General features: G+C 32.1%; 1 protein-coding gene across 1 annotated transcript; it reads left to right on the top strand.

Annotated features, from left to right (window-relative positions):
* Window positions 1-5,863: 5,863 nt before the first annotated feature.
* Window positions 5,864-13,296, top strand: LOC114740295 (sodium/hydrogen exchanger 7; the record flags this gene model as incomplete). The annotated part of the gene is made up of 11 exons (XM_028928414.1): window positions 5,864-6,241; window positions 7,805-7,855; window positions 8,366-8,457; window positions 10,286-10,363; window positions 10,434-10,591; window positions 10,758-10,859; window positions 10,935-11,052; window positions 11,468-11,520; window positions 11,595-11,660; window positions 12,956-13,000; window positions 13,213-13,296. Coding segments are annotated over exons 1-11 (1,070 nt in total), but the record flags the coding sequence as incomplete, so codon positions are not given.
* Between the last annotated feature and the right edge of the window lie 1,967 nt (window positions 13,297-15,263).

Below are 15,263 nucleotides of genomic sequence, written 5' to 3' on the forward strand. Positions count from 1 at the left end.
ATATTTTAAAAAATATTTTATGATGCTAATTGCTGAGTTCATTACAAAATATTTTGACTTTAGCCATCCAAGTCCAAGAAAACAACAAAAGAAAACAAAAACCTGAGCTGTCACTGAGGAATTTGGATTGGATCATTTGCCAATTGTTTAAAAAAAATTAAAGAAAAGACGTTGGATCTTGAGCATGAGTATTGAGTAGTACTCGATTACCATTTTTATATTGTAATTCAGCGGATACAATTATACAAACAAGAGAGACTCGTTGGAAAAGGTAGCAAGAAATCGTAGGTAGATTAAAATTTATTATCTAACACAGCTAACTTGGGTGACGTTGGTCTTTTTAACTTTAAAAAAAAAATATTTTTAATTTTAAAATCATTAGTCTTAAATAATAATTTTTATGATAATAATATTTATTTTAAAAATTAAACTTAATAATTAAACTTAATACATTAGTATTTGAAAATATTTATAAATATTCAAGATTCCAATATTAACATTTTATTAATAGTTTTAGGGTTAATAAAGTATAGATATACTTTTTAAAGTTAGCAACCAAACTGAAATTTTATGTAAAGTCAAAGGACTGAAAATATACTTTAATATATTTTTATTTGGAAAAATCACAAAAAACTTGAAAATAAAAAAATTATAAATAAAGACCTGTTATAATATTAGTATTAGTTTTGATAATAATTGATAAGTAAATAATAACAATTTTCATAAACGAGTCCTGTATGCAGTTATTTAATTTCTTTTAATTTTTTAAACGAGTGCTATGGAGGAGCCCCTCGTCATTCTTAATATACTCCTCCGGTCCTTAATATAGGACCCAATTCTCAAGTTGGTTTTGGTCCTAAATATAAGACCCCTTTCTTATATTTATCAATTTTCTCTAAATTACCCCTATGAATATTCCCTCAACCATAATCAAGTAAAAAAGGGAGATGGGGTATTAAGAAAAATGATTATGATGTTTTAGGAAAAATGTCTCACTTTTCTTATAATTAACTAACTTACCTAACTTCCTTAATCTAATCAAATTAGTTAAATGGGTCTTATATTAAGGACCGGAGGAGTAATATCTTAACGAGCATTAGTTCTGGTTGCCGGTAAACATTACTTTTAATTTATAAAATAAAATAGGGTTAAAAGGTAGATTGGATCAAATTGGGTAAATGTATAGTTTTATAAAGGACTGGATTGTTTTTTCAACAGGAAAAGACTACTGTAAGATGTAAATTTCTGGAAAAGGATTTTTATATGTAGACGATTAAAATGAAAAGGTATATTTTATCTTAAAAATAAAATTTTGAATATTTTCACACTCATAATTTATAATTTTATGTAATGTCAATATATACTACCTATGTACTACCACTATATATATTGCTGAGTTACATGGTCATTAGTATAACACCGCCTACGGTCTTTGATATAAGAGTTAATAACTAATTTATAAATGTTAAAAAAATTATTAGTTAAGTTAGCTATTTGTAATAAATACATATTGTCTTTCCTAAAACATCACTATTAATTATGTGTATTAGAACTACCATTTGATAAAAACTCGTTAAAATTTGCAATTATCATAGAGATTATTTCAGGACAAAATGGATAAATATAATAGACAAAACGAATTAAAATTTTATATTTAGAACCAAATAAAATCTCCAAATAACTCTTATATCAAGGATCATAACTTGATGATTTCACGCGTTATGGGACAGCATCGATTTGAAATAATAAAAAATTAAAGGAAAAAAAAAAGGGAGCAGCACATGACACATTGATACGATGTGAATTGGTCATTGGTTGGTTTCCTTCATTGGATAGTTATAAACTTATAATAATCACCAATATAATATGCCTCCGCAGGTAGAGTCCCAGCTCCAATCAATTACGTTGGAATTCACGGGAGAAAGCACATGTTTAGGAATATATGCCCACTCTAATTTGTGTTATCTTAATTATGCTTTCTTTACAAATAATTCTTATATCTTGAACACCAATCATCTCATCTAATGACCTTGCTTATCATGCCGGTTCATATGGTTGATTATGTTGAATATACATATATAGCCAGACCCTTTTTCAATGATCCCATGCTCTTTCATTAGGATTCTATATTGATTTTCTTTCTTTTTTTTTAAATGAATGAGAGACTTCTCCTAAGTTTTAACTAAATTATCATACTTCTTTCAGTCTTAAATATAAAATTTACTTGTAATTTTATATTTAAAGCAAATTTTATATTTAAGACCGGGATAGTATATAACAATTATGATTTATTTTCCATCGTTTGTTTAAGTAATGAATGATTTTCAAAGCAAGAAGTAATTAATGATTTTAGGAAAAATCACAAAAATACTTTTAAAAAAAATTGTAAATAGGAACTCGTCACAATATTAGTATTGGTTTTGACAGCAATTGATGAGAAAATAATAACTATTTTTATGAATGGGTCCCTGTATGTAATTTTTTAATTTATAAGATCTTTTTTTACGATTTTCTCATGATCTTACCACCTAGCTAACTTGAATTTAACAATTTTAAATTAAAGATGAGTATTTTCTCCCCTTTTGTTTAGACACGCAGGTTTAGTTAAAAAAAAAACATCTTTTAAATATATTATTAATAAAACTAAGAAAACTTTCAAAAATAATTTTCTCTAGGAAAGCTTAAAAGCGATGAAATAGTGCTGGCGAAAGGATCCAAAGATCTCCAATAATATTAAAAAAATGGCCATTTGAATAGCTGGCACGCAAATTATATTAAAAAAAACACAATATTATTATGGTAATAATTGAGATCCAAAAGCTGCAAAAACAAAACCCACAAATCGTGTGTGATTCCATTAAAAAAAAACTAACAATCCAACATTGAAGATGGCCGAAATCATTATACAATGAATTGATAAGATAACATATACTTTTGATTAAGATTAAATACCACCCCGAACACTACACTACCCGTATCCTATTGAAGAGTAGGTGACAAAACGTTCTCGTAATGCAATATATATAGTATCATGATCCTTCATATAAGGGTTGGTTAATTAATCTAAATAAATTAAAAAAGTTTACTGAGTTAATTATTTGTAATAATTAGTAGTTATTTTTTCTGAAATATTCTTACTAATCATGTGCATTAACTATAACCATCATTTGATTGAACATTTAACATGCGCAACTACTACAATGACTACTTTAAACAAAGTGATAAACACGAGACACAAAGTAGATTAACATCTTATATTTAGAATCAAATTGAAAGTTAGGCTAACTCTTATATAAGGACCAATACAGTACTTCCTTAAAATAAAAGTTTGACATTCATTTTGGTTCTAAATATAGATACAATCTGTTTTGTTTCTCATATTGATCTATTTCTTTTAAAGTGTCCTTGTAGTAGTTACATATGTTAAATGTTTCATCAAATAGTAGTTTTATCTAATATACACAATTAACAAGAGCATTTTAGAGAAGATAACACCTGTTTATTACAAATAACTAATTTAACAAACTTTCTTAAGTTACTCAAATTAATGAACTAACTTTTATATTAAGGATGAGAGATAATATTACCTAAGACCAATTTTTATTTACTTATTTTTTTTTTACAGGTCTCTTAGTTCTATTTATATGAAATAATAACCTTTTGTCCGGAGCATTTATAATTTTTTATACCCTCACTAGAATGGAATATTTATTGATGAGATTAATTAACTATTAAAAACCATAAACTAATTATTAAATGGGGGTAATTATTTAAATAATTATATTTTAAACATTTTTTTGCCAACAATAATTATATTTTAAACACAAACCAACGGTTGACTACATTTTTAATTCTTGAGAATTAGTTACTCATCTCCGCCAAGGAAAGGAAGAGTATTTAATTATTTTCTAACAATTATATTTTGCGCAGTAGTCAGCCTGTATATTAGTTGGTTGGCGAAAAGAAAAACAAAACGTAGAGATAAGTTGTCGATCAAAGAGTAGGTCCAAAGGATAAGAACACTAAATATTCTAATAAGAACGTATAATTAAGTGGAAACGTCCCTGTAAACCGAAATAAATAAATGGATGATTACATAAGAAATTAGTTGTCTGTTAATTACGTGTATGACTTTATAAACAACAAGGGCCAGGTGGTAATATTTTGAAAGAAATTGAATCAAATTGCCTAAAATTAATGCTTTTATTTTTGCCGCTAAAATTAGTTAGCGTTTAAATCCAAATCACTTGCAGAGATTAGGTTACTAAACTACGTGCTAAAGCATTGTTTATACTAATCCGGGGGGTGTGGTTGAGTGGTAGGAGCTCATCCTCCCTTAACCAGGTGTTGAGGATTTAATCCTCACCTCGGATATGGAAAAGCTTTAAAATCTACTTTTTTTCTTTTCAAAATATATAACATAATTAATAACAAATCTAAAACAATTTACGATATACAGAAAGGAAGAATAGCATCTAATTCCTTCAAGTTTTGCGTTACTGGCATGAAATTTCTTCGACCATTAAATTATATTCCCTCACGTTGTTATTTTTATAAGCGATCAGCAGTAATTTTACATAAATTAATGAAATTAGTTTCCTCTGATAAAATATCAAAATCACGCCTCAATAGAAATTATTAGTCAGAAAATTTGATTAATTAGTTATAAAATCTTATAATTAGTTAAGTATTGGAGGGAATAATAAAATATAGAGAAAATTGCAGATAAGACCTTTCAATATATGAAATTGTAATTTAGGACTCTTAATTTGAAAAATAGCAGATAAAGACCTAATTTCATATGAAATTTTGGTGAAATGTCTGAAATTTTGGTGAAATGTCTGAAATATCCTTTTGCCAAATGACAAGTTGACTATGGAAAATAACAAATTTACTCTAACGAATAACAACTTCAACAGATTAAATCACAATTTGGTTGAGAGGCATTTCAGAAATTTCACCAAAATTTCATATTTGTAATATAGAACTGGGTCTTTATCTGCTATTTTTCAAATTAAGGGTCTCAAATTATAATTTCACATGTTAGGGACTCTTTATTTGTAATTTTTCCTAAAATATATTATATTGTGAAATATGTAAAGCTTTTATGAAAAGGACAAAAATACGAGGGAGTGCCAATGAACTGCGCCAATCTAAAAGGGTAATTTCTTCTACGGTAATTAAGCTAACAAATTGTATATCTTTGTATGAGTAGAGAGTTGCAGACTACCAGACCAAAAAAAAAAAAAAAGAGTTGCAGATTAATGGACAAAATAAATCGATACCCTTCTAATGCGATGAGAATTAAATTCCAAATCAGCAATTCCAGCGTTGTTATTTTGAAGTTAAGCATAGTCAAAACAAGTTGAAGTACAGAAAATAATCTTGATTTGAGATTGAGATTAATAATTTTTAATTTTTTTCAAGATTTTCTGTTTAAATAATGAGTTGTTAATGTGAGTGGGGTATTCGGTAACAAAATTTAGATCACATATACTGACAAATGTGGATCTTAATCTCATATAAGCATTGTTTTGTCGTCTTGTTCGATTATTTATACTCCTCCGGTCCTAATTATAAGACCCAATTGATTTATTTGAGGAGATTAAGGAAGTAAGTTAAGTTGGTTATTTATAATAAATAAGTGTTGTCATTCCTAAAATATTCTTACTAATTAAGTATATTGGCTAAAACTATCATTATTAGAAGGATTATCTTGGAAAAAAATGCATAAATATAAGAGACAAAATGGATTGGGTCTTATAATTAGGACCAAATAAAAAGTCAATGGGTCTTATAATAAGGACCGGAGGAGTATCATAAACAAGTACATGGCCGCCGTGGCTGGCGCCTTTAGACAGTGACGCGGGGGAGTCCTGGTGGGGAGGGGGGCGTGTCTATAGGCCGTTGTTGTTTTGCTTGTCTTCTTCTCTCCCACGTTCTGCGATCATCATTAAGCTGAACTACTACTTTCGCTTTGAAAACTTTCCTCATCTCTAGCTGCCTTAATTAGTTCCAATGGCGGCAGTGACAGAGATGCTATTTCCTTACAGAATAATGGCCGAAGAAAATTCTACTTCGGATTCTACTTCTCCGGAAGCTGAGTTGAATCCAACAGATGCAGTAATATTTGTAGGAGTCAGTCTGGCTCTGGGAATTGCTTGTAGGCATATTTTGCGTGGTACCAGAGTCCCTTATACTGTTGCTCTGCTCATCATTGGCATTGGCCTTGGATCATTAGGTTCGCTTTCTGATCATTCTTCATCCCCAGTCTTTGCTTGCTTCTCTTGTTTTGTGACAAATTTTGCTGTCCTCCTTCGGCATTCTGAACTGTTCAATACTGGATTTGAAATTTATATCATTAATTTTTTTTTTCTGGGTTGTTATAAGCAACAGAGGTTTGAAAATAATGAAGTATGAAGCTGATGCAAGAAGCTTCTGGGAGCTAGAAAACATCTGGTCTCAAATAGAATAGAAAGAGAAAAAAGAAATCCCCGATGATCATGGACTTTTGATCTTAATTTGCCTTCAATATTTTATTCATGACATTTGAAGAACTGATTTCATAAATTAGGCAGTGAGAACCTCTTTTTCTTTAATCTAAGTCCTGAAACTAACAAATCAGTAACAGACGTGCGAGACACCAAATAGTTTGTTTGTAGACGCACACCAACGGCTGTATGATTGATCCAGTTCAATCTTTCTCTTGATCTAAATAAACTTGTACTGTTGCTTCATATGCCATCGACATGCCATCATGATATTGTTCATCATACTTGAAGCAGATCTAGAGAGTAGTTCAAGTCAGAATAGGTGATAAGGAATAATTCTCATTCCTTCTCCCCTGCGCATTTTTCAGTTAAATCTACAAAAAGATGCAAAAAGCAATGTTCTTTTTCTTCATCCTCTATGAATCTTTACTTAATTCTAAAGTTGCTTTCTGGCAATTTCTGTTTTTCCAATTTCTAACTCTTTGGGTCTTATATTACATTTATATGCTTAATCTATAAGCTTATTTAATTTTATGCTTATTTTTATATATTTATTTCATGCAAGTTGCCAGAGTTCTTTCATTGCTCTTTTAAGAAACTTTGCTTGTAAAACATGTCAAAAACGCGAGTTTTTGAATGCTAACAGTAACAACTCTAGTTCCTAAAAATGTGACATTTACAGTTCTGACCTAGGATTAATGAATAGATAAAACAGCGCATGTATCATTTATGCATGTGATATTTGAATTCAGAAGATAGAAAAACGGTGATTAGACATCGGGTGAATGTAAGTGATGTCACCAAGGTGATGGTTGTGAAGACAAAATGTGTGATATAGTCATTATTGTGTCAAAAAGCACAACTGTACTATTATAGTTTTATTAGTTCAGACAAAATCTTCGATTGATCTAATGTAAAAGCAACAAAATCCATTTTTATGATAATTACGGGTGTCTAATATGCCAAACAAAGTGATTTCCAGAGTCCTTTATCAATTTACATAGTATGCTCGTTTTCTTCATTTTCAAATTATCTGTCTAAGTTAGCTTGTCAGCATTCTTAATTGATTATCATGTCTATCCATAAAGCTTAAGTAGTTCTTTTTGTTCCATTCTTTGGTCCATTAAAGGCACCTTGGGTCTATGGACATCTTAAAACTTTCCTATTGTGAATTTGGCACTTCCAGATTTCTTCAGGTTGTCAAAACAAGCTACTCTTTGTTTATTCTTATGCATATTTGGTTGTGTCTTTTGATTTTGCCTATTCTTAAGATTACGAGTAAGTTATCTGACGAGCATTGGACTTCTGAACAGAATATAGTACTCATCATCAACTGGGAAAGATTGGCAATGGAATTCGTATTTGTAAGTTTGGACAACATTTCATTTTAGTTATTTCGAACTCTATGTACATGCCAATGGAGATAACTCAAACTCTTGGCGATTAGAGCTTGATTTAAACTCTCGGGAATTGTAACTTGATTTTGTCTTAAGCATCATTTTTTTGTTTGAATATTCTCTTAGTCAGGTTGCCTTCCTTGTTGGATGCATTAGAAAGACGGCACTAGATTACACCTGAGGAGAAGGAAATTCCTTCTCTAAAATATTTTGTCGTCTTGTTATTTCCTTCTGCTAGCATCATTATATTAACTGAATTGAAAAAAACTAGGTTGTCGTTGATGATCTTCTTGTTCCGCTGTATAAGCAGCTTCCTTTTCTTTGACTTCTGAACATTTGGAGCTGGGAACTTTTCCTGGCTAAAAAATTATATCTGTTGAATCAACTTCTCGTACCACTAGAAAAACAACTTAAGCATCTTTGGTTTTTCCTGCTTGTTGTTCAAAACAATTAGATATTAGCAATTTCCATATGCAGGGTCAACCATTGATCCAGATCTTCTGTTAGCTGTTTTCCTTCCTGCCCTCCTTTTTGAGAGCTCATTCTCAATGGAAGTTCACCAAATTAAGGTTTCTTTACTGTTTTCTTTCCTTGGAGCATCTGTAGTTGTATTTAGAGTTACAATATGATAATCTCAGACTGTTGTGCTTGACCCTTCCCCATGTATTCGTGCATGCAATGGTATCTCTTGCATGATTATGTGCAGGAACATCTATTCATTATATTTGACGTCTGTAAAAATTCACTCACCTAATTATGAATAATTTATGAACTAATTTTATGCTTTCCTAAATTTAAGTTGAAAACTGCAGTACATTTGGTTTTTTCCTAAGTTTTGAAGCCCCTGATTTATTGTTAATTAAATTAATAGAGAGAGGAAAGAAGTACTGAATAGAAAAGTAAAAGAATGATATGAAGGACAAGATATCCTTCTATATAAAATAGAAAAGAAGAAAGCTGAATGATATCACTTCAAAACAATTTATTGTAAACAAGTTCCTGTTGTTGGCAATATAGATAAAAGGTCCTGTCATTCGAAAAGGTAGAGGAGGAAAGACAGAAGAATGTTTAATCATCCAGCAGAGAAAAACTAACTGAACATGAAAGCCGAGGGTTTTTGGGGGACTTGTTTATTTGGGTGCATAATCCTAGACTCTTTAGCAAGAAATTTTTATGTTCGTACTTTTAATGGGATAGGAATGACTTAATTGTTTCCTTATGGGTTTGAGCGCATTGAGAAGGTTAGTTTGAGGGACATGCTGAAGGATGTGAGAACTCTTTGGGCTAATATTTTCTTCTATTCAGTTTGTACTTTTCCATGTTTCCTGTTCTTTTTTGCGATCTCCTTCCCTTCAGTTTATGTGATTCATTGTAAGCTCAAGTTCTTAGGTGAATACTTGGAGATTTGTTGTCTCTTAACATGCATTCTCACGGAAAGTTGAAAGACTGCTGCCTGTAAGTTTTAAGCATGGATAAGACAGATGGCCACTCTTTTCTTGTCTTAAAACGTAACCTAGTTAGGAGAATGGTGATGAGGACGATTGAAGTGACTTTGCTACTGTATGGAGAACCAAATTTTAATCTTGAAGCTTAAACTACTATGTTTTTATCTTTGACATTATGCATCCTAGTCTAGAATAAAAGCTTTCGTGTGGGCTGTCACTTGTCAGATAATACATGCAAATAGTAACTTTAGGCTTTGATAGTGATTAGGGAAAATTTGTAGGACAAGCCTTGAGGGTTTTGCAAGAAGGGGAAAACGACAGGTACAGAAGTGTGAAGAACTAAATTTATTTATTTATTTTTTGGTGAAATGAAGAACTAAATTTATGTATGCTTTAGAACCTTATCCTTTAATGGCCTAAACCTCAGGATGGGTCTAACACGGGCAATAGATGTATCCCATCCTTCTCAGACTTAAAAAGACATAAATCTTTTGTTAAAATGCTGCCTTCAACTATGTTTCTGAACTAGATCCTTTTCTCCTTAATTTACTAGCATCTCCAATTTCCCTGACTCATCTATTATTTTGTGTTGTATTGCTTTCTATTTGTTGACAGGCCTTCCTCCAACTGCAGTGAAATTCAATATTCTCTTCGTCTCAGAAATGAAAAATAACAAAAACTGAAACTAAAAAAATGTGAAATGAGTCGACAAATTGAGCCTGAAATTTTGCATATTTTATTTATGGGATTATTTTAAATTTAATAAGAAAAGGCTATCTTGCATGATTGTGTAGTGAGACTCTAAAATGGAAACCAAGAAATTGGAAACTCAGACAAGATTACATGAGTGACTAGCAGTGGTGCTATGATGTAATGAATTTATTAGCTGTATTATGCTTATTTACCAGCTTTAAGCTGTCTGATTTTCTTTTCTTCTTGAATTTTGCCGCAGAGGTGTATTGTACAAATGATATTACTAGCTGGTCCAGGTGTTGTTGTATCAACCTTCTGCCTTGGATCTGTTTTGAAGGTATATGAATTTATGTGCTTAGGTTTAGTCTTCCATGTCATTTTTTAATCAATTTTATATCATAATGCAGTTGACTTTTCCATATGGCTGGAGTTGGAAAACATCACTATTGCTTGGGGGACTTCTAAGTGCGACTGATCCTGTAGCAGTTGTGGCTTTGTTGAAAGAGCTTGGTGCCAGCAAGAAATTGAGTACAATAATTGAAGGGGAATCCTTGATGAACGACGGGTATTCAAATTTAGATGATTTCACTCTTATTCCATTTTTCTTCTTATTTGTTGAGGAAGTGGCTTAAAGACCTAAAAGATATAACCATGTTATTGTTTGTGCATGTGGTGATTCTGTGTCCTTTACATATTTTGTTTTTGAAAGTGCTTACATTTTTCATGTCCAGAACGGCAATTGTGGTCTATACTCTATTTTTTCGGATGGTCCTTGGAGAGAGCTTCAACTGGGAGTCGATAATCAAATTTCTAGCACAAGTTTCTCTTGGAGCGTAGGTTTCACCTTCTTCTTTATTGCATTGTTTGCAAAATTTCATCTTACTTAAATAATTATTTCCTTGGTCCAGTGTAGGAATGGGTCTTGCCTTTGGGATAGCATCTGTTTTGTGGCTTGGATTTATTTTTAATGATACAGTGATAGAGATCACTCTAACACTGACTGTTAGCTATGTTGCTTTCTACACTGTAAGTTGCCTTTCAGACCTGGTTGCTTGTTTTAGTAAGTTGAAATGTTTGCATATACGATATTCAACTTGGGGAACTTAAAATGAATTAAATATCAAATGTTTTGCTAATTTGTGTAAAAAAAATTTTAAACCAGGATGACATCATCCATGTCTTCACATCTTCTCACAACTCTCACCCTGTTGAAGTGTTATTGCAGTATTTTGTGATTGCATCAAGCCTTTGGGCTCTAATCATTTTAGCTCGGCTTATGTTAAGAAAAATAGGGAAAGCAAAAGTTAGGAAAAAGAAAAAGACAAAAATGTGCTGTTGAAAGTATTAAAAGTTTGAAACTGCACAAACAGCCCATTTATATTGTTGCATAGTGTCTATATTTGTCTATAGAAAACTTCAATGGTAATTTTTTTCCTGATAGGCTCAAGAAGGTGCTGATCTTTCTGGCGTTTTGACAGTGATGACACTGGGGATGTAAGTTGAACTTCTGTATGAAGCATCTTTATCACTTGAACTTTAGAAATCTTGTTATTGAAACTGTTGAGCAGGTTTTACTCTGCCTTTGCGAGGACAGCTTTTAAGGGTGATGGACAACAAAGCTTGCATCACTTTTGGTATGGGCTTGTGCTTTGTCTATATAAATTATAGGGGCATGTTATATTCGTGAAGCTTAAACTGTCAATGGAGCCAGATTTTATTTTAATTTTAAATTTCAATTGTTTTAAGAATTGACAATGATAGAGTGAAGGCATATTACAGTGTCATTGAATACTCACTAAACAAACACGCATTAACAGCACAACAATGCAGTACTAGAACCACAAGAGCAGTACAGTTTTCTACCTTTTGATGGGTTGGCTTTCTACCTAAAGGCTAAAACCCGACTAAAATTCTCTTCCTCTTTCTCCTCAGCCTTTTCTTTTTGTATACCCTGTCAACAGCCCTTAACTGCTCCCTCCTGCCTTTTTATCACAACTACCTTCTTTTGCCCCTCTACTTTTCTATCTTATCTGGTTTTTAACCTTTGTGCTTTCTTTTGGACCACTAGTTCCCCCTCGGTGCCCTTTTGCTACTCCCTTGTGCTTCATCCTGTATGTTTTGGTTGCAGCAGTTGGCGGGTTCCATCATTCAGTTCATTCAGTATCACCTTCTTTTGCTTTCTCATTGGAATTCTTGTTTATGTTCTTGATAGGATTGAGAATATCATGCAAGACCTCCTATGATAGGGTTTAGGAATGACATAGAACATTTAGTATATCATAGTGGTGTCTTCCGGGCTAGAGCATGTTGATACTCTTGCATTCTTTGTTTCTCTGCTTGCACCTTTGATGGGAATAAATTATTTTCTTGACCTCAGCTCCTATCTTTTAGTCAGTTCCTTTTACAGCCTTGCCAAGATTCTTATTATCATTTGTAACCCATTACTCTTATAGTTTGTTATTCATGCTCTCCTTCTTGGACTTTATATTTCCTTAATAAATAGTTTTAGATTAAAGGGCTACTCATTCTTGCTACTTGTTGGTTTTCTGTTTACTTTAGACATAAGTTTAAAGCCCTATTATTCTCTTATGTTTTCTCCAAATACTTTTTGTCTAAATATGGATAAGATGATGATAGGCTTGTGACTCTAGCAGTGCTGCAACTGTTACTGCAGAAGAATCCGGCTTTGGAAGTTACAATACTCATTCTACGTATGAAGCACAAAGATTTTAGAAAAGGAGCCATACCTGTTTCTAACATTGTTGGATCAATGGACACTTCTATTTTACATTGTCACAATGTTGGCATCTGTGTCATGTCCCTTATCTATGCCAGTGTCAATTCTTACATTTGTTTTAATGCCATTCATATTTTCCTTTATTATCTGTTTCAGAAAGTGAATCATTTTTCAATCCTTTCTTTTTCCCAGGGAAATGGTTGCTTATATTGCTAATACATTAATTTTCATATTGAGGTTAGTACTCAACCCAACTTTCAAATAAAATTAATCCACTGATGTGAGATTTTGAATAGGCTGCTCAGGTCTTTTTCAAATTAATGAATATATTTATATATATTAATTCTGGTTGAACAAAATTTTAAACAACTGAAGCATAACTTTAACATATATTATTTTTTTAAAATTTTTAACTGATTTTTTCTTTTTTTTTTTTTCTTTTTTGGCAGTGGAGTTCTTATAGCTGAAGGCATCCTTAATGGTTACAATGTTTTTGCTGATGGTACTTTTCACTTATTGAACTCTATTTGGATGTTTGTAGCATTATTTTCTTCTACCCCGTTATCTAAAAGAGGAAAGCCATTCCGGAATCTTTTTATATGCTAATAGGTGGTCGTAATCGGTAAAATATTATATATTCATATATGAGTGTGTGATGTTCATGCATCTCAAGCTCAATAGAGAATATTATACTTGCATTCTACAAGCATTTGTCTTTCCTCTGTCTGTCATATCTAGGGAAATGGAAATCTCAACTCAGAGAAGGAAAGAGATGAGAGGTCTTCAAAACTTTTACTTTTCTTTCAGGAGGATATTAGGTCCTGATGGAATCCCCTCAGGAGTTCTTTGGAATCATATTATGATTGTGCTAGAGCGCAAGTTTATGTAAATAGGCTACAATTCTGGAAATAAACACACACGGAGTCATCTTCCTGTCCCAAGCGTTACTCTTTATTCTTTACCCATCTTGACCCAAAACCCACAATATATAAACCCCCTCTCGCATGCACCTCAGACACCATGTGACTTAGCCATTTTCTATTGGTCATGGAGCCCACAGGGCCTTAGTTTGCTATTGCTCTTCACTATAAAAGTAATGACACTGTTTTTTTTTCCATCAATGACAGAAAAGATGAAGGGTAATGAGATTAAACTCAAATTAGCCATTGGCAATTTGCCTGTCCCTTGCAGAAATCTCAAGCAGTGACATTTTACAGCTGTGGTCGTTAAAAAACTATATAATAATGAATATATACTCCTCCGGTCCTTAATATAAGACCCAATTGTTGAGTTGGTTTTGGTTCTAAATATAAGACCCATTTCTCATATTTATCAATTTTCTTTTAAATTACCCCTATGGATACTCCCTCAACCATAATCAAGTAGAAGAGAGGAAGGGGGTATTAAGAAAGATGATTATGGTTTTTTAGGAAAAATGTGTCACATTTCTTATAATTAACTAACTTATCTAATTTTCTTAATCTAATCAAATTAGTTAAATGGGTTATGGGTCTTATATTAAGGACGGAAGAGTATATTGTATGTTTTGTAGTTTACTTCTACTTTTATCCTTGTTGAATCATCATTTGTACAAAATTTTTGTTGAGCATTACATTGGAAATTGTACCGAACGTATATGCTGATAAATTAGGATTTCTTTTGTTTGGTTTACTTGTCTTAGTAGGATTAAGATTATTGAACTTACCTATATAATGCTTAATACATGCAGATGGAATTTCATTCTTTATCACCAAATTGATTATTGATGAAGTGTTTTTGGTTATGCTTGGGTTGGGGGGAGGGTTTAATTGAAACCTTTCACTGGTAGTTTTAATAAGGGAAGGGTAATGAAGTATTTCAATGAATCTCATAAAATCCTTATTTTTTTTTTCTTTTAAATTCCCCAATTCAAGAGATTGTGGAGAGCTTTATTGAAAGGGGGAGGGTAAATTATCAGTTAACCATCCTGTTCTCTTCCTTCTGTTCCCATCCTTTTCTTTTGGATTTTTTGTCTATGCTTCTCCTAACTTTCTTATGTTTCTTTACTCTGTAACACACAACATCACTGAGATAAGAATGATTCAACCGAGATGCTTTAATGGTTAAGCTGATGCTTTTCTTGATGCTCTGTTGTTATTGTCATTTGCTTCCCTTTCTGGTAAGAAGGCCTCTGTTTTCCCCTGGTTACCAAGTGTAAGAAGTCTTTCCACTTTGTAAACCTTGAGGAGTGACTCCAAGCTAATGTATTCGCCACAGAAAATCATGGGCCTACCTCTTTCTTCTCTATGCTTATGTTCAAGCATCTAGGTGCATAGTAGTTGGAATACTTTTTCCCTTCCTACGTTACTTTGGATATGGTTGGAGTGGAAAGAAGCTGCAATTCTTATCTGGGCAGGATTGCGAGGCGCAGTTGCCTTGTCATTATCATTGTCAGTTAAGGCAAGTATACATGGACTTGCGGTGGCAAATTGATTTCTGTTAATTACTACCAAGATCATTG

This window comes from Neltuma alba, unplaced genomic scaffold, assembly GCF_004799145.2.
Source record: "Neltuma alba isolate B1F8T4 unplaced genomic scaffold, ASM479914v2 tig00003098_pilon, whole genome shotgun sequence".
NCBI classification, from domain to species: domain Eukaryota; kingdom Viridiplantae; phylum Streptophyta; class Magnoliopsida; order Fabales; family Fabaceae; genus Neltuma; species Neltuma alba.